Below are 27,460 nucleotides of genomic sequence, written 5' to 3'. Positions count from 1 at the left end.
TTGGTTACTACATGATTCCATAAGTGTTATTTCATAGTTTTGATGTCTTCACTATTATTCTACAATGTAGGAAATAGTAAAAATAAAGAAAACATTCACAAAAATGTCTACAAACCTGCTTTCGCTTTGTTATTATGAGTATTGTGTGTAGATTTATGAGGAAATGTTTTTATTTAATCCATTTTAGAATAAGGCTGTAACATAACAAAATGTGGAAAAAGTCAAGGGTCTGAATGCTTTCCGAATACACTGTATATATTATTTCACATTGATATTGAAAAACCCCTCTTCCCCTGCTGCTGCTTCAGTTGAGGCAACTTCCTCTTCTCTTAGAGCTCTGTGTGACTGAGTGGCGGTTGAACACAGTCACAGAGCACATTTTCAAAACAAGAACGAATACTGCTGGATGCCAGAACATCACACTAACAACACACACTGAAGAAAACCACTTGCAGTGGTGTCTGCTCAACAAAATAATACAGACACTGACTTGGCGACACATGACTGAGGACCTGGCTGGAGTCAAGACAGAGGGATAATTTGTAAGAGGCGGGCTGACTCCTATGCAACCATGCTGAAATCTTTCAACCTCTTGAAGCAGCTTGGCTCTGTGGGGAAGTAAGTACTTTCATGTGCCATTTTGGACTTTTTGTTTTGTTGGGGGGTATACATTTGTGAAAATACAATAGCCTATTTCTTTTCAGTTCTAATACAATAGTTATTTTCAAAGAACTCGGAACTAACTGCATAGAATGGAGAATAAATGGTGAGATACTGTACTTCTAACCAATGCTATCAAGTTTTGTGACAATCTAAACTCTAAAGTCTGATTCTACGTTCTAATCTTAGTTATTTTCATCATGAGCATCTGTGGGTGAAAGGAGAACCTTTAGACAAGCTTTTGGTGAGTGGGGAGCCTGTTTGGTATAGTCCACAGGAGGTTGGTGGCACCTTAATTGGGGAGGATGAGCTCCTGGTAATGGCTGGAGCAGAATCAGGGGAATGGTGTCAAATACATCAAACACATGGATGCCATTCCATTTGCTCCGTTCCGGCCATTATTATGAGCTGTCCTCTCCTCAGCAGCTTCCTGTGGTAGAGTCATCTGACTTCTGCAAAGGACAGAGTATCTTTGGTGTCTGAGGACAACCACAGAGTTCATGATCATCATGCCACTGTTGGTATGAATGTAGGAGGAAGAGTGAAGCAGACAGGGTTGCATGATGTAGTGCAAATAGTGGATGACTGTAATGTTTCATCATAATGAGTGAGAGAACAGTCATAACAATGAATAATTATTTTGAATGGTGTCACGGCGAGATTACGTGCATCATGTCTTACTTTGTGTGTGGCCTGTGACACAATGACACAGCAGAGCCATATATTTAAGAGAGTTCGGCCAACTTTTCGAATTTAGAATATTTTTCTAATTCTAGACATTCAGTTACATAGCATTGTTTAAATATTTGCCATGTCATGTTAATGGGGAGCTAACATGGCTGCCATAGAATGTTGAATTGTCATGTACAATAAATACATTAGCCAGAAAACGACAGGCCACACCTCAGAGCCTGGTCCTCTAGGTTTCTTCCTAGGTTCCTGCCTTTCTAGGGAGTTTTTCCTAGCCAACGTGCCTCTACATCTGCATTGCTTGCTCTCTGGAGTTTTAGGCTTGGTTTCTGTATATGCACTTTGTGACAACTGCTGTTGTAAAAAGGGCTCTATAAATACATTTGATTGAAAATGCAGTAACTACATTGGCCCAACTCTCTAAATACATGACTCTGGGGGGTTAAATTGTTAACTTGAGGGCACATCCCAGCCCACAAAATTCAAATCTACCTCAATTACATCGTACCCCTGCACGTCGACTCGGTACTGGTACCCGGTGTATATAGCCAAGTTATCGTTAATCATTGTGTATTTATTCCTCATGTTATTAGTTTTCTCTCTTGTTGGGAGGGGCCTGTAAGTAAGCATTTCACTGTTAGTCTACACCTGTTGTTTATGAAACTTGTGACAAATACAATTTTATTTGAGATTCCCCTATACCTTAAAGCGTTAACTGTGCCCCTGAATGTCATTTGATCCAGTAATGTCCCATGTACAAAAGCCGATCTGTACATGTGTATGTACGTGAATTATGCTTCAGATCAGCAAAAATGTGTAATTGGACACCCACGTCGGGTTGTTGATACCCACGCTACCCTGGCTGATAGCTGAGCGTGTCTGCAGCAGGTTGCAACAGACCATGGAAGTTGTGTGTTTGCAGGCCTCCATGCCACTGACGTGTTTCAGGCTATTAATAATCCCTGGTAACTAACAGGGCGGCTGCACCAGAACAGAGCTCTAACCACAGTAAAGGAGCCCCTACCTACACTATTCTCACTTTGTTCAGAATAACTGAATGTAACCTTAACTATAAAAAAATCACACACAGATAGAAAGACACCTATGGGCTTTTGTTTAGTTGAAGAAGAAAAAAACTGTTAGAAAATGCTTGGGCTTCATGGCTACACTGCAGCTGTTTCACTGCTGTAACACTGCTCTCTATCAGATGCTGCTGAAACTTCATTGCCATTCTTTCATTCTCTCTCTCTCTCTCTCTCTCTCTCTCTCTCTCTCTCTCTCTCTCTCTCTCTCTCTCTTTCTCGCTGTCTCTTTCTCTCTCTCTCCCTCTCTGTTTCTCTCACTCTTTATCTCTCTCTCTCTGCCTGTCACTCACTCTCTCTCTCTCATTCCCACCTGTAAGTCCCCTGTAACAGCCCCCCCCCCCCTTCTCTGGCCTGGCTTCAGCCCACAGCAGTAGCCTCCACTCTCTAACTTTAAAGGATAACTCTCAACCCTAATTTCAACATTTGCCCAACCGCTATCCAATTTTTATAAAACGCATTCAAGTGAGAAGTTGTGGGTTGGAGGGAATTTCTCATAAATATTGATTTGGGGGATGAGTAAACATAGCTGCACTTGATCCCAACTTTTTCTCACGAAAGCATACTTACCAGTCCACTGGCACGCTTTTATCATAAAATGATGTGCATTGTGAGCAAATACAGCTCTGGACAGAAAATATAATCTTTCTAATGTAGTATTGTGTTGGTAGGAACAGTGTAATCATCACCTTGAAAATGAATCCAACCCGCGTTGCAGTATTTACGCAGTAGCTCTTTTTCCAATGGTCAAATTAACTCACAGATTGCTCTTGGATATTGTATAAAAACATACAACTACTACCAGGGCAACCTCTCTCACAGGTATGCTTTCACTTATCAGAATTAGAAGTATGTGGGCAAGGGATGAATATTGTAAATAAAGGATTTGAAAACAAAAAATATCTGCCCCGTGTGGGATTAGAACTCACAACCTTAGCAGACTGCACCACCAATCAGTCATAGGAGTTGGGGGAAAATACACAGAGTCGACATGACCACTATTGTCATCAATTTATTTTTACGACGGATGTGGCTATGAATATAAATGTCCTCATAGGCTATGAATATAAATGTCCTCATAGCCTAAATGTTTTCTTTCTTCGTAAAAGCACAAAGATCTATGTATGAAATGTTAAGCAAAGATGTTGCATTTGGTCATATGCGGAAATGTGCCTTACTGTCTTTTTTTATTTTTGTGTAATGTCAGTATTCTAGTCAAAGAAGCATAATGCAAAATATACTGTATTGGCACACTCCACTTAACAAGAACATTGCCAAATAAGACTGCAACACACTGTAACGTATATATTGCCTGAAAGCCTTTTTTATTCTTATTAATAGGTCACAGGATGCCACAGATCTTCTCACAGAAGATCTGGTTATGGTGAGTCAAGGCTGATGATAAAGGGGGACAGTGGTGGCTCATTTCACTACGTGAAAAGATTTCTCAGTGAATACATTTGTACCTAGCTCAGTGTGAACATAAGATACGCTCAATATCTGTCATTTTCATTGGTCTAAGGTGGAGCAGCGGGTGGAGCCAGCCAGGAAGGCAGCGCAGGTTATTCACAAGAAGCTGCTGGGCTGTCTGCAGAGTCAACTCGGGCTGGACACAGAGAGAAGAATGGTAAAGTCTACTCTTTCCCCTTTCATCCCTGACCCTTGACTTGAAATCACTCTATTATGATTATCAGTATAAAATTCTCTCGCTCTCTCTCCAGAAAAAACTGCCTCTCATGCTGCTCTCTGTTAGCATGGCTGAGAGCTTTAAAGACTTTGATCCAGACTCTTCTATCAGGTACTTTAAGTAGCCAAACCATGTATTCAATCATCCAAATGATCAGTTGAACATTCATCAATTAATCAATTAGTCTATTTCCTCTTTGATAGGAAAGTATTGGAGATGTGTTGCTTCATGGAGAGTCATCTGGCCGCAACACTGTCTGACTTTGAGCTGAAGCTGGAGAAGGAGGTTTTGGAACCTCTCAATAAACTCAGCGAGGTAACAATTGAAGTTTGTGATTATGTAGTATTACATATGAATACTTTAAAAAATATACAATATTATTTTTAAAAGTTTATTGCCCCCCCCCACCCCCCTCTTCGGAGGACAACAGCAACTTTGTTTTATATTTTAGTGTTTTACACTTTTTTTGTTACATATACATTTTACACACAGTAATTACACAACAAAGATATTGTTTTTTGATGATACACATTACATTTTGGGGTTCTCCCAGCCCGTCCCACCTATCTCTATAGACATCCTCTTTTGATATCCACGTGCCATGTATTTTTCAACTGTGCGGTGATTTTACATTCATTTTGAACCTTTCTAATCGCATAGTATCCACAGATTGTGAGGTAAAGAGGAACATTTTTCCTAAGAGTATTATTATATTGTTGATTGATTGACTATGGCTTTCCAAATTGCCCAACACTGCTATTTGTGGGGATCATTTTAAAAGAATGTTGTGATTTTTCAGCCAGAAACAAGCTAGATGGGGACAATACCAGAAACAAGCTAGATGGGGACAATACCAGAAACAAGCTAGATGGGGACAATACCAGAAACAAGCTAGATGGGGACAATACCAGAAACAAGCAAGATGGGGACAATACCAGAAACAAGCTAGATGGGGACAATACCAGAAACAAGCTAGATGGGGACAATACCAGAAACAAGCTAGATGGGGACAATACCAGAAACAAGCTAGATGGGGACAATACCAGAAACAAGCTAGATGGGGACAATACCAGAAACAAGCTAGATGGGGACAATACCAGAAACAAGCTAGATGGGGACAATACCAGAAACAAGCTAGATGGGGACAATACCAGAAACAAGCTAGATGGGGACAATACCAGAAACAAGCTAGATGGGGACAATACCAGAAACAAGCTAGATGGAGACAATACCAGAAACAAGCTAGATGGGGACAATACCAGAAACAAGCTAGATGGAGACAATACCAGAAACAAGCTAGATGGGGACAATACCAGAAACAAGCTAGATGGAGACAATACCAGAAACAAGCTAGATGGGGACAATACCAGAAACAAGCTAGATGGGGACAATACCAGAAACAAGCTAGATGGGGACAATACCAGAAACAAGCTAGATGGTGACAATACCAGAAACAGGCTAGATGGGGACAATACCAGAAACAAGCTAGATGGGGACAATACCAGAAACAAGCTAGATGGAGACAATACCAGAAACAAGCTAGATGGAGACAATACCAGAAACAAGCTAGATGGGGACAATACCAGAAACAAGCTAGATGGAGACAATACCAGAAACAAGCTAGATGGCGACTAAACCAGAAACAAGCTAGATGGAGACAATACCAGAAACAAGCTAGATGGAGACAATACCAGAAACAAGCTAGATGGAGACAAAACCAGAAACAAGCTAGATGGGGACAATACCAGAAACAAGCTAGATGGAGACAATACCAGAAACAAGCTAGATGGAGACAATACCATAAACAAGCTAGATGGGGACAATACCAGAAACAAGCTAGATGGGGACAATACCAGAAACAAGCTAGATGGGGACAATACCAGAAACAAGCTAGATGGGGACAATACCAGAAACAAGCTAGATGGGGACAATACCAGAAACAAGCTAGATGGGGACAATACCAGAAACAAGCTAGATGGGGACAATACCAGAAACAAGCTAGATGGGGACAATACCAGAAACAAGCTAGATGGGGACAATACCAGAAACAAGCTAGATGGGGACAATACCAGAAACAAGCTAGATGGGGACAATACCAGAAACAAGCTAGATGGGGACAATACCAGAAACAAGCTAGATGGGGACAATACCAGAAACAAGCTAGATGGGGACAATACCAGAAACAGGCTAGATGGGGACAATACCAGAAACAAGCTAGATGGGGACAATACCAGAAACAAGCTAGATGGAGACAATACCAGAAACAAGCTAGATGGGGACAATACCAGAAACAAGCTAGATGGGGACAATACCAGAAACAAGCTAGATGGGGACAATACCAGAAACAAGCTAGATGGGGACAATACCAGAAACAAGCTAGATGGGGACAATACCAGAAACAAGCTAGATGGGGGCAATACCAGAAACAAGCTAGATGGAGACAATACCAGAAACAAGCTAGATGGGGACAATACCAGAAACAAGCTAGATGGGGACAATACCAGAAACAAGCTAGATGGGGACAATACCAGAAACAAGCTAGATGGAGACAATAGCAGAAACAAGCTAGATGGGGACAATACCAGAAACAAGCTAGATGGGGACAATACCAGAAACAAGCTAGATGGGGACAATACCAGAAACAAGCTAGATGGGGACAATACCAGAAACAAGCTATATGGAGACAATACCAGAAACAAGCTAGATGGGGACAATACCAGAAACAAGCTAGATGGAGACAATACCAGAAACAAGCTAGATGGAGACAATACCAGAAACAAGCTAGATGGAGACAATACCAGAAACAAGCTAGATGGGGACAATACCAGAAACAAGCTAGATGGGGACAATACCAGAAACAAGCTAGATGGGGACAATACCAGAAACAAGCTATATGGAGACAATACCAGAAACAAGCTAGATGGGGACAATACCAGAAACAAGCTAGATGGAGACAATGCCAGAAACAAGCTAGATGGGTCAATACCAGAAACAAGCTAGATGGGGACAATACCAGAAACACGCTAGATGGGGACAATACCAGAAACAAGCTAGATGGGGACAATACCAGAAACAAGCTAGATGGGGACAATACCAGAAACAAGCTAGATGGGGACAATACCAGAAACAAGCTAGATGGGGACAATACCAGAAACAAGCTAGATGGGGACAATACCAGAAACAAGCTAGATGGGGACAATACCAGAAACAAGCTAGATGGGGACAATACCAGAAACAAGCTAGATGGGGACAATACCAGAAACAAGCTAGATGGGGACAATACCAGAAACAAGCTAGATGGGGACAATACCAGAAACAAGCTAGATGGGGACAATACCAGAAACAAGCTAGATGGAGACAATACCAGAAACAAGCTAGATGGGGACAATACCAGAAACAAGCTAGATGGGGACAATACCAGAAACAAGCTAGATGGGGACAATACCAGAAACAAGCTAGATGGGGACAATACCAGAAACAAGCTAGATGGGGACAATACCAGAAACAAGCTAGATGGGGGCAATACCAGAAACAAGCTAGATGGAGACAATACCAGAAACAAGCTAGATGGGGACAATACCAGAAACAAGCTAGATGGGGACAATACCAGAAACAAGCTAGATGGGGACAATACCAGAAACAAGCTAGATGGAGACAATAGCAGAAACAAGCTAGATGGGGACAATACCAGAAACAAGCTAGATGGGGACAATACCAGAAACACGCTAGATGGGGACAATACCAGAAACAAGCTAGATGGGGACAATACCAGAAACAAGCTAGATGGGGACAATACCAGAAACAAGCTAGATGGGGACAATACCAGAAACAAGCTAGATGGGGACAATAACAGAATGAATGATCTAAGGGTTCTGTTTTTTCACAGCAAAATCTGCAGAGCTGAGATTGTTGTATATCCCATATATATAACATTCTTTTGGTGGCAAGAATTTTGTATAATCATTTCAATTGAAAAACTCAATGTTGAATGAAGCGTTGTTTTGTATATCAATTTATACACCATGTGCATGGAATCGGTACATCAAAAATCTCTTCCCAGATATTTTTGCAACATGTATGGCGCAGCTGTCAATATTTTTGTCCTCAAATGAAACGGGTATATTTTTCTATTTATGCCCACCTTTTTCAGCCAATGTTGGTCTTTAATATACAGTATGTCAGACAGACAATTCCCTACCTTCTCCCCCTTCCACTTGACTCATACATTTTTGAGGTAATGCTACAATCAGTATAACTCGGATTGAGAAAACATTTCCATATATTTTCGATAGCTGCATATGTGACATAACTACACCGTTCCTATTCATAATATCTTTAATAAATATAATACCATTTTTAAAAATCCATAATGTTTTTTTTATCAATCAGTATATTGAAGTTGAACCATAATATTGGTTGTAATGTTTGTTCTGTATTTTCTGGTAGGTAATATTGGAATTGTAACCAGCTTTGCAGGAGTGATACTTTGACCAAGGTTTCATTTTCAATTAACCAAAAATGAGAAGTTGTAATCTGTATAAAGGCCAAAAGGCCATTTTTAAACAAAGGATGAGCCTTTCTTAGTAATCTACTGGAGCTTTAGTGAAGCTTGTAGTGAGAGATTTAATGACATATAAATACTATCTGTAGGAAGACCTTCCAGAGATTCTCAAAAACAAGAAGCAGTTTGCCAAACTCACAATGGACTGGCACAATGCACGCAACAAGTGGGTCACACATTCTCTGTGTTTGTATTTGACAGACCCTATATGCTCCAAACAGTACACAGTTCCTTTATACATATATAATAACTACCTTTAGTCAGTATCTCCATTGTGTCCTTCCTTTTACTTTTTATGGCTTCTGATCATGAATGACTTTGGCCCTTCAGGTCCCAGGCTAGTACAGGACCTCAGGCAAAACAGGATGGGCTGAAAGAGGAGGTGGAGGAGGCCTGGAGGAAACTGGAGAGCATCAAGGTGTTGGATGTTACTGTTTCAGAAACGTTGTTTTATGCAGTAGTTTCAGCCTCTAACATCCAGTATTAACTTTTTGTGTGGCTGTATTTTCTCTGCAGGACCAATACTCTGCAGATCTGTATCACTTTGCCACTAAAGAAGAGGCCTATGCCAACTACTTCATTCGTGTGAGTGTGGCCTACTAATGGTCCTCTCTTTCAAGCTGTACTTCCGTTAACTATCATGTGCTATTAGCTATTAGGAATTATAATTGATAAGTGTCTGGGTTGTGCTCTCTCCTTAGCTGCTGGAACTACAAGCAGAACATCATAAGAATTCCCATGATTTCCTCGAACGAAACATCAGTGAGCTGAAAAACAACCACAGTCAAACAGGTGAATAGGGTGTATGTATGTATGTGTATTTGCAATTACAATACCCAGGCCATACTTAGTGTACATGGGTAAACCCCCTATCCAATGTGTAGCACCCACTTGCATAGGATTTGTCCAGTGTGTCACCAGTATGTGTTAACACAGACTCCCAGGAAAATAACTATAAGGGGAAGGTATACGGGGAGCCCCTGCTGACTCATCTGTACAACAGCGGCAGGGAGATCGCTGTTCCCATCCAGGAGTGTGTTCACATGCTGCTGCACACCGGCATGAGAGAGGAGGTGAGGACTGGGATTATTAATCTACTACATGGTATACATGTGAAGGGGATATTATGAATTAACTGAGCAGGTGAAAGGACTCTGTACCCAGTCTACGATAATGTTTGCCCTCTTGGATAAAATCTGTCTATCTCTCTCTCCCTTCATCTCTCTCCCAGGGTTTGTTTCGTCTGGCAGCAGCAGCCTCGGTAGTGAAGAGACTGAAGAGCAGTTTGGATGGAGGGGTCGTGAACCACAGTGAATTCACTGACCCTCATGCAGTCGCAGGTCAGAGAGACCGTCCCTGTTGACAGTACCCCTTATTCAAGGTTTTCAAGTTTTAAATGTCTTTACTTGACAGTTAAGCAACACATAGGCACTAAGCAGCATTTTCTCTTTTATCCATGTAGGGGCTTTGAAAAGCTACCTGAGAGAGCTGCCTGAACCACTCATGACCTTTGAACTCTACAATGATTGGTTTCAAGCAGCAGGGTAAGGTCTACATCTTAAAAGCATACAATACATAGTGTCTTTACATGATTTCGCTCCCCTCTAATTTCTGCTCTACAAATGTCTCTCTGTTCCCCTCTTTATTTAGGGAGAAAGAATTGACAGACAAACTTGAGCAGTTTAAAATTGTGCTGAAGAAGTTACCATCAGAAAACTACAACAACCTCCGGTATGTCCATATCTCTGTAACCCATAGCTCTCTCGGATCTTGACCGATTCCTGTGTGAAGTTGTAAAAACTCAAGAATGATGCAGGGTGTATGATTGTGAATATCTCCCTAGCCATATTACAACTGTGTGTTGTGATAATTGCGTTGCTTGCTCTATGACCTGCTAGTTCATATGCCTTGGCACTGTGATATATAGGCCTAAGGTCGAGACAATAAGAAGACACAGTGGCAGAACTAATTCAACCACACATTTGTTTCATTACAAAACCCGGAGAGCAACATCTGTCCGGTGAAGTCCACAAAACATATTGCATGTAACAAACAGTTACATGACCTACAGCATGGTCAAGCAAGGTAATGTTTCTGACATTTTCGGACTACTAAACAACTTTTAATTTAGAACCACGGAGAGTTGTCGAAAAGAAAACAGGAGCTGCCTTCACTATTCCAGCACAATTTCAACTTCAACATTTCAGCATCATCTAATAACCTAAGCCAAAAATGCCCCAAATTATTTAGTCCAACCAATGTAAGCTAAATATGATGTGGCTGTCCATGGTACTGATTTCTCTCTCTCTCTCTCTCTCTCTGTGTGTGTGTGTGTGTGTGTGTGTGTGTGTGTGTGTGTGTGTGTGTGTGTGTGTGTGTGTGTGTGTGTGTGTGTGTGTGTGTGTGTGTGTGTGTGTGTGTGTGTGTGTGTGTGCGCAAGTAGAAAATATGTTGACTCACCCTACTTGTAGAGAAACGCCAATGCAGTCCTCATGTTTTCTAAACGGTCTATGACTGTCAATTACTACACGCTTTTTTTTTTTTTTTTTTTTTGGGGGGGGGGGTGGATCAGCTTAATATTGCGGAAAGAATGTTGCTTCCAATGTAATTGTCTGCATCATTTCCAATCCCCCATATTTTTTGGGTAAATATATATATCCATTCACGTATGCATACATATACACATATATACATACACATACCTACATAGACATACATACTTTTTTAAAGAGTATACCTTTATTATTATTCCCCGCAAACCCTACCACCGATCCCCCAATTGGAGTAAACTGATAAACATTTCTGTTTTTACCTTCAATTTATACATCTTATACACATTTTACAGACACAGTCTACTTTATAATAGTTCTCTCTTGTTTGTTCTTAGTCCTTCCTCTATTTCTGTTGTCCATCCAGTTTGATTTCCACTTGTAACTGTGCTATTTCACAATAGCTCCGCACCTATACACATTTCACAGATCCCGTATGCCCTACATTGTTTATCTTGTTATTAGTCCCACCCTTCAGCTCCACTCAACCTTTCCCATCTATCTTCCAACATCATCCATTTCGGATTTTTATTTGCCATATATTTTTCAACTGTGCTGTGATGCTTCACAAAAGATTTGAATCTTCCTATTCTCATAGCTTCCACGGATTGTAAATTAAAAATAAACATTTTTGCTAAAATAATTATTATATTATTGATTGATTGACTATGACTTTTCAAATCCCCCAGTATTGCTATCTGTAGCGTTAGTTCTACGCAAATGTTGCAATTCTTCAACCATTCCTGGACCTGTGACCAAAAACGAGCTACATGCGGACAATACCAAAATAAATGGTCTAATGACTTTGCCTCCTCACAGCAGAATCTACAGAGCTGGGAAGATTGTATCCCCCATATATATAACATTCTATTAGTTGCAAGAATTTTGTACAATAATTGAAATTGAAAAATTCGAAGTTTTGAATCCGGCGTTGTTTTGCGTATCAATTCATAAACCATGTGCCATGGAATGGGTACATCGAAAATCTCTTCCCAACTATTTTGCAATTTATATGGCACAGCTGTAAGTTTTTTGGTCCTTAAATGAAATTGGTATATGTTTTTATTTATTACACTTTTCTTTAACCATTTATGTTCTTTAATATAAGGCCGACATACAAGTTCCTTACTTTTAGTTAGTACACGTTTTTAGTTTTGTTGTCCTAGGCTACCTGGCAAAAAATTTGGCCCGCTAGCCTAACTTCCTTTAATGGGCAATGCTGCGCTAGGCAAGCTAGTTAACATTAGCCTACTACATCTAGCTACATGTTGAACTTCCATCCTCTCAGGCCAGGGGCACAATGCATGAATGTATGGTTGGATCCGAATTGCCGTTATAATCATTGGCCAGTACGGAGAATTAAGTAAAACCACAAGTCCAAATCCCTATCTCCATCCATGGCTAATTTAGGCAAGGGACAATTTTAGCTTGCTAGCCACCAGAGGATAATGACACAGCGAGATGCAACAATTAACGTTTTTTTTTTGTCAATGACGTTTGCCTTCTGATGCAATGTGGTTGGTCTGAAGCCAAATCCAAACTGGCTTCCCTTGACACTTTTTTTGGTGTGCCAGGACCATTCACAACTGAGTTCACTCAGTTTAGCTCAACGCTGGTTGGCCATTATTTTATATTTTTTTATCAAGGAAGGCCAAATGCTCGCTGGCTTCCCTTGCATTCAATGCTCTGGGCAGCAACAATGTCATACTCTTTTTGACCAGACAGAATCAGAATTGAAGGAAATGTATGTAACACAGAGAGACGAAAGATAAATTATTTTTTTCTTAGTACATCTTTTTGGGAAGCCTGGCTTCCCTTGGCATCCATGATAATAATGGCGCCGGAAGGGATGGCTGCCGTTTTACGGGCTGCTAACCAACTGTGCTATTTTGTTTGTTTTTTCATATTGTTTATAGCAAATTTTCTACATAATGTTGCTATTACCGTCTCTTATGACTGAAAAGAGCTTCTGGACATCAGAACAGCGATTTCTTTCTGTAATGAGTCCGACTCGAAATATATCCCTGTCATCAGCGTGAAGAAAAGAGAGAAAAACGGGGAGGAGGGTGGGGTGCTTTGTAAGAATTCGCTGACGAGTAGGTAAACCTGTCACGGTCGTGTGTAGAGACGGACCAAGGCGCAGCGGATGTAGAGTTCCACATATTTATTATAAAGTGAAACTTAGCAAACAAAACAATGAACAATAAAATACGAACCGTGACTAACGAGATGCTACGTGCACAAACTCAAAACACAAAATTCAATATCCCACAAACACAGGTGGGAACAAACACTACTTAAATATGATCCCCAATTAGAGACAACGATTACTTCGACAGGTCAAGATTCACAAAGCCGCAGGGTCAGACGGATTACCAGGACGTGTACTCATAGCATGCGCTAACCAATTGGCAAGTGTCTTCACTGACATTTTCAACCTCTCTCTGACCGAGTCAGTAATACTTACATGTTTCAAACATACCACCATAGTCCCTGTGCCCAAGGAAGCGAAGGTAACCTGTTTACATGATTACCGCTCCGTAGCATTCACGTCAGTAGCCATAAAGTGCTTTGAAAGATTTTGAAAGGCTGGTCATGGCTCAAATCAACACCCTCATGCCAGAAGTGGAGCGGGTCGAGAGTTTCAAGTTCCTTGGTGTCCATAACACCAACGAACTATCATTGTCCAAACACGCCAAGACATTTGTGAAGAGGGCACGACAACACATTTTCCCCCTCAGGAGACTGAAAAGACTTGGCATGGGTCCCCAGAGCCTCAAAAAGTTATACAGCTGCACCATCGAGAGCATCCTGACCGGTTGCATCACCACCTGGTATGGCAACTGCTCGGCATCTGACCGTAAGGCGCTATAGAGGGTAGTGCATACGGCCCAGTACATCAATGGGGCCAAGCTTCCTGACATCCAGGACCTATATACTATGCAGTGTCAGAGGAAGGCCCCAAAAATGGTCAAAGACTCCAGTCACCCAAGTCATAGACTGTTCTCTCTGCTACCGCGTGGCATGTGGAACTGGAGCGCCAAGTCTAGGACCTAAAGGCTCCTTAACAGCTTCTACCCCCAAGCCATAACACTGCTGAACAATTAATCAAATGGACCCCCCCCCCCCCCCCCCCTCTCTGTTTTTACACTGCTTCTACTCACTGTTTATTATCTATGCATAGTCACTTTACAAATTACCTCGATTTACCTGTACCTCCACACACTGACTCGGTACCGGTACCCCCTGTATATAACCACATTATTGTTATGTAATTTTCTTGTGTTACTTTTTCATTTTGATAAAATGTTTTTACTTTAGTTTATTTAGTAAGTATTTTCTTAACTCTATTTCTTGAACTGCATTGTTGGTTAAGGGATTGTAAGTAAGCATTTCACAGTCTACACCTGTTGTATTCGGCGCATGTGACAAATAAACTTTGATTTGATTTGATGAATACACGCCACTGTATGTGCTTCTCCTTCCCTCCCTCCCCTCTCGCTCTCTCTTGCTCTCTCTTTCTCCCCCCCCCCCCCCCTATTAGGTACCTGGTACAGTTCCTGTCGTGTCTGTCAGAGCAGCAGGCGGTCAACAGGATGAGTCCCAGTAACATTGCCATAGTACTGGGTCCCAACCTGCTGTGGCCTCGCATGGAGGGGTGGGTACTACTGACGTACTGACAGAGAGAGGAAACTGAACCACTCTATTAGTCTGTCATAATAGCCCTATGTCTCAATGTTGTTCCTGGTGTCACTTTCTATTGTTACATGATTGTTATTAATCTGATTATGTCTGTTTAGCTATGTCTCTGTGTTTTTTAGTACTTGACTTTAACCTATGTGTCTTTCTTTCTCTCTCTCCCTCTCTTTCTGTCTCACTTTCTCATCTCTCACCCCGCTTCTCTTTCTTCCTTTCAATCTCCCTCTCCCCCGTCCAATTCTGTACCATCATACATTTTTCTCTTCACATCTCTCCATCAACCTCTCTCCCTCTTTTTCAGGGAGGCAGCGCTGTTGGACATGGCATCTGCCTCCTCCGTCCAGGTGGTGGCGGTGGTTGAGCCTCTCATACAACACTCCAGCAGCCTGTTTCCAGAAGGTACAGTACCACATTCAATGTGATGTTTGTGTGTTCGAGTGAGGAGCAGTGGGAGTCTTTTTAGTGATGAGTTGATTTGCATGAAATGTGTGTAAGTTAGCTACTAGATAACTGAGAGGGCTGCTTGAACCCCTTTAGATCTTTGGATAGTATTTGTATTAATTCACTTATTTTTGTCTCACTATGTTAGGTAGGTCTATGTATTTTTTATGGAACACGGTTTCTCAAAGTAGGCCTGTGTTGTGTTCCTTTCCAGAGGTGGACTTTGAGATTCCTGAGCTTCCTGGGGTCCCAGATTTGAAAATGTTAGAACCTCAAACTTCAGAGTCTGGGAAAGAGAACCTTGCCAGAATTACCTCCTCCTCTTCATCATGCGTGTCCTCTTCCTCTTCTCATTCTTCTCTCTGTAAAACAATCAGGTACTACAGGCACAGACTGAACAGGATGTATGTTCACTTTCTATTATAACAGAGTGTTATCTAACACCGACCGTCTCCTCCACAGCTCAACATCTCAGGACAGTGGAGGTTTTTTCATCATTAAGTCAGGCTCCATTGGTCGTAGAACCACCACCTGGGGGAACCCTGCCTCAGACCCACCATGCTCAACCTCACTTAACCCTACCCCAGTCCATACCCAGAGCCCATCCCCTGTCCCAAGCCCGACACTGGTCCAAAACCCATCCTCACTACCCAGCCCCAAACTGGCACCTGGCCCAACCCCGGTTCCCTCCCCACCACCAGTGTCTGTCTGCAGTCCGACCCAGAAGCAGAGCCCTGAATCGGGCTCACTAGAACCCATCCTAGAGGCCCCACCGGACTCCCCCAGAGCTATACTGAAGATCACCTTACCATACAAACGTAGGTGGCCGTCCACGACGGAGTTGTGTTTTCGATTCCCACGGGGGACTAGTATGAAAAAGTATTCAATTGTATGCACTCACTGTAAGTCACTCTGAATATGAGCATCTGCTAAAGTACTCAAATGTAAAGCACATAACTCGTGCTAGCTAGCTAACGATATCTAATGCTTAGACAGTAGTGAAGACAATACTTACTTAGACGATACTAAAGTCCCTCAGAGCACTCATGTTGCGTCATAGTCCACCCAGCATGTGACAAACCACTGCCCCACTTTAGTACAAGGAAGCCACGATCCCCGGCAGCAGTGGCTAAAATAACCAACGTCTTCTAATGACAAAACTGTCCTGATACAAAACTGTTGCACTACCACAACCCACAGTTCTAGTTTCAAGTAGATATACAGTGCCTTTGAAAAGTAATCAGACCCCTTGACCTTTTCCACATTTTGTTAGGTTACAGTCCTATTATAAAATTGATTAAATTGTTTTTTTTCGTCATCAATCTACACACAATACCCCATAATGACAAAGCAAAAACAGGTTTTTAGACATTTTGCAAATGTATAAAAAAACAAAACTGAAATATCACATTTACATAAGTATTCAGATGCTTTAGTCGGTACTTTGTTGAAGCACCTTTGGCAGCGATTACAGCCTCAAGTCTTGTTGGGTATGATACTACAAGCTTGGCACACCTGTATTTGGGGAGTTAATCCCATTATTCTCTGCAGATCCTCTCAAGCTCTGTTTGTTGGATGGGGAGAGTTACTGCACAGCTATTTTCAGGTCTCTCCAAAGATGTTAGATCGGGTTCAAGCCCGGACTCTGGCTGGGCCACTCAAGGACATTGAGAGACTTGTCCCGAAGCCAATCCTGCGTTTTTTGGCTGTGTGCTTAGAGTCGTTGTCCTGTTGGAAGGTGAACCTTCGCCCCAGTCTGAGGTCCTGAGCACTCTGGAGCAGGTTCTTATCAAGGATCTCTCTGTACTTTTCTCCGTTCATCTTTGCCTCGATCCTGACTAGTCTCCCAGTCCTGCCGCTGAAAAACATCCCCACAGCATGATGCCATCACCATGCTTCACCATAGGGATGGTGCCAGCTTTCCTATAGACTTAACGCTTGGCATTCAGGCCAAAGAGTTCAATCTTGGTTTCCAGAGAATCTTGTTTCTTATGGTCTGAGAATCCTTTAGGTGCCAGCAGGTTGTCATGTGCCTGGAGGGGCTCCCGAGTGGCACAGCGGTCTAAGGCACTTCATCTCAGTGTAAGAGGTGTCACTGCAGTCCCTGGTTCAAATCCAGCCTGCATCACATCTGGCCGTGACTGGGAGTCCGTTAGGGCGGTGCACAATTGGCCCAGCGTTGGCTGGGGTAGGCCGTCATTGTAAATAAGAATTTGTTCTTGACTAACTTGCCTAGTAAAATAAAGGTTAACAAAAACATGTGTTGCATTTTACTGAGGAGTGGCTTCTGTCAGCCCACTCTACCATAAATCCCTGATTGGTGGAGTGCTGCAGAGATGGTTGTCCTTTTGGAAGGTTTTCAACCATCAGGTTCTTGGTCACCTCCCTGACCAAGTCCCTTCTCCTCCGATGGCTCAGTTTGGCCAAGCGGCCAGCTCTAAGAAGAGTCTTGGTGGTTCCAAACTACTTCCATTTAAGAATGATGGAGGCCACTGTGTTCTCGAGGACCTTCAGAAATGTTTCGGTATCCTTCACCAGATCTGTGCCTCGACACAATCCTGTCTCAGAGCTCTACGGACAATTCCTTCAACCTCATGGCTTGGTTTTTGCTCTGACATGCACTGACAACTGTGAGACCTTATAAAGACAGGTGTGTGCCTTTCCAAATGATTTCCAATCAATTGAATTTACCACAGGTGGACTCCAATCAAGTTGAACAAAAATCTCAAGAATGATTCATGGAAACAGGATGCACCTGAGCTCAATTTCGAGTCTCATAATAAAGAGTCTGAATACTTATGCAAATAAGGTATTTCAGTTTTTTGTTTTTAATACATTTGCAAAAATGTCTACAAACCTGTTTTGTTATTATGGGGTATTGTGTGTAGGTTTATGAGGAAATGTTTTTATTTAATCCATTTTATAATAAGGGTGTAACATAACAAAATGTGCAAAATGTCAAGGGGTCTAAATACTTCCAAAGTCACTGTAAATACATACCCCAAATACTGTAATATAATAATACACATCTATAGTCCCAAAAAGACGTATTCTAAACGTATCCTCAACACCCCTTTCTCCTTTTTCTCTTTTCACAGCGAGGAAATCTTTCCTTCAACACATGCCGCCCATCCAGAGTAAAGAGCAGGTGGCCGTTACATACTCCAAACCCAGGGTCCCAACACCTCTAGCACCAGCAGAGGCACCCAAAACCCAGCTACAACCTGCACCCAAGCCCCTAGCTCCGGTCCTGAAGAAGACCCTAAGCAAAAAGGGTGCAATTAGGCCCCCCCAAATCCCACCTCCCAAGCCCCCAGTATTGGAAAGAAAACAGGTGACCTCTATAGCGCAGTGAGGGGGTAGAGATACACTATATACTGTATACAAAAGTATGTGGACCCCTTCAAATTAGTGGATTTGGCTATTTCAGCCACCCATTTGTTTATGTGTAACTCTGTGTTGTTGTTTTTGTTGCACTGCTTTGCCTTATCTTGGCCAGGTCGCATTTGTAAATGAGAACTTGTTCTCAACTGGCCTACCTGGTTAAATAAAGTGGTGAAATAAATCAAATAAAAATACTGACAGGGTGTATAAAATCGAGCCCACAGCCATGCAATCTCCATTGACAAACATTGACAGTAGAATGGCCTTACTGAAGAGCTCATTGACTTTCAACGTGGCATCGGATTCCACCTTTTCAACAAGTCAGTTCATCAAATTTCTGCCCTGCTAGAGCTGCCCGGTCAACTGTAAGTTATATTATTGTGAAGTGGAAACATCTAGGAGCAACAACGGCTCAGCCACGAAGTGGTAGGCCACACAAGCTCACAGAATGTGACCACTGAGTGCTGAAGCGCGTAACGCATCAAAATCGTCTGTCCTTGGTTGCAACATTCACTACAGAGTTACAAACTGCCTCTGGAAGCAACGTCAGCACAATAACTGCTGGTTGGGAGCTTCATGAAATGGGTTTCCATGGCCGAGCAGTCACACACAAGTCTAAGACTACCATGTGCAATGTCAAGTGTCGACTAGAGTGATGTAAAGCTCGCCGCCATTGGACTCTGGAGCAGTGGAAACGCTTTCTCTGGAGTGATGAATCACTCTTCACCATTTGTTAGTCCAACGGACAAATCTGGGTTTGGCGGATGCCAGGAGAATGCTACCTGCCCGAATGCATAGTGCCAACTGTAAAGTTGGGTGGAGGAGGAATAATATGGTTTGGGCTATGCCCCTTAGTTCCAGTGAAGGGAAATCTTAATGCTGCTGCATACAATGACATTCTAGATGATTCTGTGCTTCCAACTTTGTGGCAACAGTTTGGGGAAGGTTCTTTCCTGTTTCAGTATGACAATTTCCCCGTGCACAAAGCGAGGTCCATACAGAAATGGTTTGTCGAGATCGGTGTGGAAGAACTTGACTGGCCGGCGCAGAGTCCTGACCTCAACCCCATCGAACACCTTTGGAATGAATTGGACCGCCGACTGCAAGCCAGGCCTAATCGCCCAACATCGGTGCCTGACCTCACTAACTCTCTTGTGGCTGAGTGGAAGCAAGTCCCTGCAGCAATGTTACATCTAGTGAAAAGCCTTCCCAGAAGAGTGAAGGCTGTTATAGCAGCAACGGGGGGACCAACTCCATATTAATGCCCATGATTTTGGAATGAGATGTTTGACGAGCAGGTGTCCACATACTTTTGGTCATGTAGTGTATTATCTAAGCCTGTGTAAAGAAGGGTTCTTACGCTTTAGGTACAAATGTTGACTGTAACCTGACATTTGGAGTAACCTGCTTTGGGTTGCATATCAATGCCAGAGATGTATTGTGCTTTTGCAGTCAGTTCAACTCTTAGAGAAAAAGTGCTTTGTAGTTTGAGAGCTACCATACATGCATTATATGTTGTGATTTATTTTGTGCATATTTTGTATCACAGTTGTATGAATGTTTTCAGACATGTAAATAAAATATTAATGCCCATGCTTATTAAAAACATTTTATTTCATTTATCATTATAGAAATATCATTGGTATCAATAGCAGCACATTTATGCGGATGGGGGACATTGTTTTTCTTAATATAGTCTAAAAATAGGATTCAACCATTGGTTGACACAATAGCAGACAAGCAGGTGACTATCCTATCGAAAAGCAAGATGAGAGTTAGCTAGATCCATAATGAAATTTGGGAAACATGTCTAAATGGGGTATGATGTAAATATGTGAATTAACAAACATACTGTAACAACATTATACTTGTGATTATTACATTGTACAAAATGATCTTCTATTTCATTTCTGAGTGAATTTCTCATGGTTTGTGCTTCATACTGCATCTGTAGAATAAGCAAAAACGAAGTGTTTGTCTTGGGTGTAATCTTCAGGCAAAAGAGGACTGTTTTCCTGAAGTTAACGTCACGTGCTAAGAGTTAAGATCTCTCTCTCTTGGCGTAGTTTGTTTCCCATGGGACTGGTTGGTGGTGAGGGAAAGATGAAGTCGGGTTGAAACCGCTACTGCTTTGTCTTCGTGTCCTGCCTTTTGCCTTGAATAGTTATATGAAGTCACACTGAGCATTTTTCTCAGGAAGTCCACTCAGTATATATTTAACCAGCTGTTAACAGACTTACACAATGTTGAGCAATGTCTTTAGTGTTTCCATCACAGGAGGCTGCTGAGGGGAGAACAGCTAATAATAATGGCCGGAACGGCACAAGTGGATGGCATCAAATACCTGGAAAAACCACGTGTTTAATGTATTTGATACCATTTCACTTCAGTCATTACCACGAGCCCGTTCTCCCCAATTAATGTGCCACCAACCTCCTATGGTTTCCATGGTAACTCTTCTGTGTCCGACCACTTTCTCTGGTACATTCTCACACTTTCTACTCCGTCTCTTTATTTCTTTGTTCGCCATTGGTTCCAGTGACCTCTTTTAAAAGGACATGTAGTTAGCTATTATTAGCCTGTTCTAGCTCCTTCCATACAGCATGTTTGCCTGGGGAACTTTCAGCATCCATAATCTTTCAATGAGTCTTTCAACAAACATACTTTCCATTACATTTGGGAGAATTTGGGAACAATCAAAGTCTTTAAGTGAGTCTCCTGACGACATAACATTACATTTCTGAAAAGAATATTTGAAAATTATGAAGAAGGGTTCAAAGCTGAGTCAGGTCAATAGAGACAGTTTCTTTAAACAAAAGACTTTACAAGGAATTAACCAATAATCACAAGCCACTTGGCACAGACGTCAATTCAATGTCTATTTCATGTTGGTTCAAAGTAATTTAAATGAAATGACATGGAAACAACGTTGATTCAACCAGTGTGTGCCCAGTGGGACATCTGTTATAGGTAATTCTGGTTAAACACAATTGAGGCTGTCAATGTAGTTCAGACTTTGATTTCCTCCTCTTCCTCATCGGGTGTAATGCAGATGTAAGGGGTTTTCTTCATGGTCTGGCACATGGTCACCTTTCCCTCCAGATCCATCCTCTGCTGCCCCTTCAGGAGCCCTCCAACCCCATAGAGCACCCCCAGCACATCAGTGGAACCCTGGAACCTCTCACTCTCCATAGCAGGCCTCTGTCTAGAGGGGGAGCCCATAACTAAATCAGGCACTGCCCCTTTAAGATGCTGCTCACCTCCATTCACCTCCATTCTTCTAGCCTCCTCTTCCTCCTCTTCCCACTCCATCCCATATGGACTCTTCCTACTGCTACTACAGTCCTCTCGAAGCAGAGAATCCACCAATGAGGCAGTGGTGGCATCCATCTCCGAGTCCATCTCCGAGCCTTCATTGGTCGCAAACCCAAATGCAGAGCCGCTTGGCTCTTTCGCCTCTTCTGACTCCCAGGCGTGGCTGGGCTCTGGGTGGCCATTAGGGCTGTCAATCAAACCAAACACCTCACTCATGAGGGAGGGCCCCAGGTCGAATGTGAAGGATGCCATGGAGGACAAGGAGTCGAACCGGGTCATGTGACTGGGGTCAGAGGTCAGGGTCGGGTCAGCGGAGGAGGACAGGAGGGCAGAGACGTCGGTGAGCGAGCCGCCGTGGGTGTTGGGGGTACAGGAGTTAGAGCCTCCCTGCTGCGACTGACGCTCCGCTGAGCGGGAGAGGCGGGGCAGAGTGACAAAACCTGACTCCAGACCTGAGGTGGAGCAGAGACAGGGAGTTTAGGCATAACATTCTGTATTGTGATTTAGATTTTGACAAACTTAAAAATGTTAAATAATAAATGGAATTTCAGTTGGCACCCTAGTTTTAACATTAAATAAACATGTTTTTAACAAGTCACATAATAATTTTCATGGACTCACTGTGTTCAATAATAGTTAACATGATTTTTTAATCTTTGTACCCCACTCATACAATTATCTGTAAGGTCCCTCATTCGAGCAGTGAATTTCAAAAAAGGATTCAACCACAAAGTTTTCAAATGCTTCGCAAAGAAGGGCACCTATTGGTAGATTTAATTACGCATTGGATTGTGTATCAATACACCCAGTCACTACAAAAAGTTACAGGTGTCCTTCTTAACTCAGTTGCCGGAGAATAAGGAAACCACTTCCACAAGGCCACTATTTTCCACCAGACACTAGAAGATTAATTCACCTTTAAGCAGAACAATAACCCAAAACACAAGGCCAAATCTGCGCTGGATTTGCTTACTAAGAAGGCAGTGAATGTTGCTGAGTTGGCGAGTTACAGTTTTGACTTAAATCTGCTTGAAAATCTATGGCAAGACCTGAAAATGGTTGTCTGACAATGATCAACAACCAATTTGACAGAGTTTGAAAAAATAAATTGAGAATAATGAGAAAATGTTGCACAATCCAGGTGTGGAAAGCTCTTAGAGACTTACCCAGAAAGACTCACAGCTATAGTCGCTGCCAAAGGTGATTCTAACATGTATTGACACAGGAGGTTGAATACTTATATAATCAAGATACTGTATATTAGTGTTTGTTTAAAAAAAATCCACTTTGACATTGCAGAGTATTTTGTGTAGATCGTTGACAAAAAATTACAATTACATACATTTTACTCCCACTTTGTAACACAACAAAATGTGGACAAAGTCAAGGGGTGTGAATACTTTCTGAACGGACTGTAGATGCCCTCCCATCACCAACAGAGGGCAGTGTAAACTATGTCATAAAATAGTGAGTCCTGCCAGTTTCAAAATGCTGAAAAATTCAATCTCTATCTCTGATTTTGACATCACCTCTCAGGCACGTTGTTCCCAGGACAGATTACTCACATGACATGTCACACACCAGTGCCCTCATGACCTACTGCTTCCATAGCTGAAATAAGACCTGGGATAACTATATTTTTAACTATGCTTTGTGGAAAGTAAAACATTATTCCGGGGGAACAAATAGTTACTTTGGAGGTGACAACTATTTGAATCCCCATAAATAACTACTTTTTAAAACTACTAGAATACAGATTTCAGAAAGTGACTACTTTTAAAAACTACACTGAACAAAAATATAAACGTAACATGCAACAATTTCAAAGATTTTACTGAGTCACAAGGAAAATCAGTCAATTGAAATAAATAAATGAGGTCCTAATCTATGGATTTCACATGACTGAGAATACAGATATGCATCTGTTGGTCACAGATACAGTACCTTAAAAAAAGGGATAGGGCCGTGGATCAAAAAACCTGTCAATGGTGTGACCACCATTTTCCTCATGCAGCGCAACACATCTTCTTTGCATAGAGTTGATCAGGCTGTTGATTGTGGCCTGTGGAATGTTGTCCCACTCCTCTTTAACGGCTATGCGAAGTTGCTGGACATTGACGGGAACTGGAACACATGGTCGTACACGTCGATCCAGAGCCACCCTAACATGCTCAATGGTTGACCTGTCTGGTGGGTATGCAGGCCATGGAAGAACTGGGATATTTTCAGCTTCCAGGAATGGTGTACAGATCCTTGCGACATGGGGCAATGTATTATTATGCTAAAAATTGAGGGGATGGTGCCGGATGAATGGCACGACAATGGGCCTCAGGATCTCGGATGTGGAGGTCCTGGGCTGACGTAGTTAGCGGTTGTGAGGCCGGTTGGACGTACAGCCAAATTCTCTGAAAAAACATTGGAGACGGCTTAGGGTAAAGAAATTTACATTCAATTCTCTGGCAACAGCTCTGGGGGACATTGCTGCAGTCAGCATGCCAATTGCACACTCCCTCAAAACTAGAGACATCTGTGGCATTGACAAAACTGCACATTTTAGAGTGGCCTTTTATTGTCTCCAGCACAAGGTGCTGTGGTCATGCTGTTCAATCAGCTTCTTGATATGCCACACCTGTCAGGTGGATGGATTTTCTTGGCAAAGGAGAAACGCTCACTAACAGGGATGTAAACAAATTTCTGCACAACATTTGAAAGAAATAAGCTTTTTGTGTGTATGAGAAATTTCTGGGATCTTTTACTTCAGATCATGAAACATGGGACCAACACTTTATATGTTGCATTTATATTTTTGTTCAGTGTAGTTGAATACAGTTCACAGAAAGTAACTACTTTTGTAAAATACTTGAATACAGATCTCAGAAAGTGACTACCTTTCTGAAACTATCGGATTGGCTGCTTTCAACTAATGGCAGGGCTGTCTCTGGAACTGCATGTTGAAGATAGAATGAATAGAGCACACACAATCTCCTATACTATTGCAATCAATCTGACAGTCATATTTTAACCGTTTTGTTCCAAACACTATATACATTATTCATTTAAACGGATATGTTTATAAAACATGTATCCATAGACTACCACAAATACATACAGATGAAGTGATGAATTCAATACAAGCAGAAAAATAAAATAAAAAGTGTGCCTCCAGCCCCAACCTCCCCCCACTCCTGGAAACCATGTTTCCCACCCCTTCCCACTCCACCTAGCAACTAGGGTTGCTAATCAGTCTCCCGCCTCCTGTGCATTTCATGCACGACAGTTTCTAGGGTTTATCAAGAATGGTGTGACAAGCACAAAACATCTTGTCAGAGGGAGTGCTGTGGGCGAAAACAGATCATGGATGAGAGGTCGAGGGAGAATGGCAATAATCGTGCAAGATAACAGGCGGGCCACAAACAGCCAAATAACGACGCAGTACAACGGTGGTGTGCAGAACGGCATCTCTGAATGAACAACTCGTCGGTGCTTGTCATGGATGGGCTATTGCAGCAGATGACCACTCCTATCAACTAAACGCAAGAAGAAGCAGCTTCTGTGGGTACGCGATCACTAACACTGGACAATTAAGGAGTGGACAATAATAGGAGTGAGCAATTGTGAGCAATAATTATACACATATGGCAATACACATATGGGATCATATAGTAACGAAGGGTATTATACAAAATACAAAATATATTTTATATTCTTCAAAGTCGCCAACCTTTGCCTTGATGACAGCTTTGCACGATCTTGGCATTCTCTCAACCAGCTTCATGAGGTAGTCACCTGGAATGCATTTCAAATAACAGGTGGGCCTTGTTAAAAGTTAGTTTGTGGAATTGCTTTCCTTCTTAATGCGTTTGAGCCAGTCAGTTGTGTTGTGACAAAGTAGGGCTGGTATACAGAATATAGCCCTATTTTGTGAAAGACCAAGTCCATATTATGGCAAGAACAGCTAAAATAAGCAAAGTGAAACGGCAGTCCATCATCACTTTTAAACATGAAGGTCAGTCAATCTGGAAAATTTCAAGAACTTTGAAAGTTTCTTCAAGTGCAGTCGCAAAAACCATCAAGAGCTATGATTAAACTGGCTCTCAGGAGGACCACCACAAGAAATGAAGACCCAGAGTTACTTCCGCTGCAGAGGATAAGTTCCTTAGAGTTACCAGCCTCAGAAATTGCAGCCCAAATAAATGCTTCACAGAATTCAAGGAACAGACACATCTCAACATCAACTGTTCAGTGGAGACTGGGTGAATCAGGCCTTCATGGTCAAATTGCTGCAAAGAAACCCCTACTGAAGGACACCAATAAGAAGAGACTTGTTTGGGCCAAGAAACACAAGCAACGGACATTAGACCGGTGGAAATCTGTCCTTTGGTCTGAGGAGTCCAAATTTGCGATTTTGGTTCCAAACGCCATGTCTTTGTGAGACGCAGAATAGGTGAACCGATGATCTGTGATTTATTTAGAATTCAAGGCACACTTAACCAGCATGGCTACCACAGCATTCTGCAGCGATACGCCATCTCATTTGGTTTGCACTTAGTGGAAATATAATTTGTTTTTCAACAGGACATGTGCTATATGACCAAGAAGGTGAGTGATGGAGTGCTGCATCAGATGACCTGGTTTCCACAATCACTGACCTCAACCCAATTGAGATGGTTTGGGACAAGTTGGACTGCAGAGTGAAGAAAAAGCAGCCAACAAGTGCTCAGCATATGTGGGAACTCCTTCAAGACTGTTGGAAAAGCATTCCAGGTGAAGCTGGTTGAGAGAATGCCAAGAGTGTGCAAAGCTGTCAAAGGCAAAGGGTGGCTACTTTGAAGAATCTCACATAAAATATATTTTGATTTGATTAACACTTTTTTGGTTACAACATGATTCCATGTGTGTTATTTCATAGTGTTGATGTCTTCACTATTATTCTACAATGTAGAAAATAGTAAAAAATAAAGAAAAACCCTTGAATGAGTAGGTGTGTCCAAACTTTTGACTGGTACTGTACGTTTTGAAACCATACTGTGGATTTTAATCACAAAAGCCTGAAGGGGAAGACAAGAGAAGCATTGAACTACACATATTAAGCTGTGGCAATATATTCATTTTGACAATAGATATTCTGCATGTTAAAGCAACTGGTATATTAGTCCATCTACTGAGGTTGGATTGAATTGATTTGAGCGTTTTTGGCAATGGTTTTATCTACGGATGGAAATATATCTATTCCCAAATATTTAAATAACTGGTGATTGTTTGGGATCTTGAGAGGCAGTAGGGCAGATTTTGTTCAATTTATTTTATAACTTGAGATGGCGCTGAATTTGTCTATGAAGTTTTTGGGAGGGATTGAGATACATTGTCTAGATAAAAGTTAAAAAAAGTTGTC

General features: G+C 41.9%; 2 protein-coding genes across 2 annotated transcripts in view; one reads left to right on the top strand and one right to left on the bottom strand.

Annotated features, from left to right (window-relative positions):
• Positions 1 to 327: 327 nt before the first annotated feature.
• Positions 328 to 20,648, top strand: LOC129828969 (SH3 domain-binding protein 1-like). Its single transcript, XM_055890323.1, has 18 exons — positions 328 to 618; positions 3,774 to 3,816; positions 3,955 to 4,059; positions 4,154 to 4,230; positions 4,323 to 4,434; positions 8,770 to 8,846; positions 9,011 to 9,098; positions 9,197 to 9,265; positions 9,382 to 9,472; positions 9,617 to 9,753; positions 9,912 to 10,020; positions 10,143 to 10,224; positions 10,331 to 10,411; positions 14,774 to 14,887; positions 15,230 to 15,327; positions 15,584 to 15,746; positions 15,832 to 16,187; positions 18,468 to 20,648. The coding sequence occupies exons 1-18, from the start codon at positions 572 to 574 to the stop codon at positions 18,722 to 18,724; spliced, it is 2,106 nt and encodes a 701-aa protein (XP_055746298.1). The 5' UTR covers positions 328 to 571; the 3' UTR covers positions 18,725 to 20,648.
• The window catches only part of LOC129828971 (cdc42 effector protein 1-like), a 20,762-nt gene continuing 13,650 nt past the window's right edge, over positions 20,349 to 27,460 (bottom strand). The window contains exon 3 of the mRNA XM_055890324.1: positions 20,349 to 22,520. Coding sequence (XP_055746299.1) covers positions 21,763 to 22,520 — 758 coding nt within the window. The 3' untranslated portion in view covers positions 20,349 to 21,762. The remainder of the gene's footprint in view (positions 22,521 to 27,460) is intronic.

Source organism: Salvelinus fontinalis, chromosome 30 (assembly GCF_029448725.1).
Source record: "Salvelinus fontinalis isolate EN_2023a chromosome 30, ASM2944872v1, whole genome shotgun sequence".
Lineage (NCBI taxonomy): Eukaryota > Metazoa > Chordata > Actinopteri > Salmoniformes > Salmonidae > Salvelinus > Salvelinus fontinalis.
This window is presented reverse-complemented; position numbering and strand designations above follow the sequence as displayed.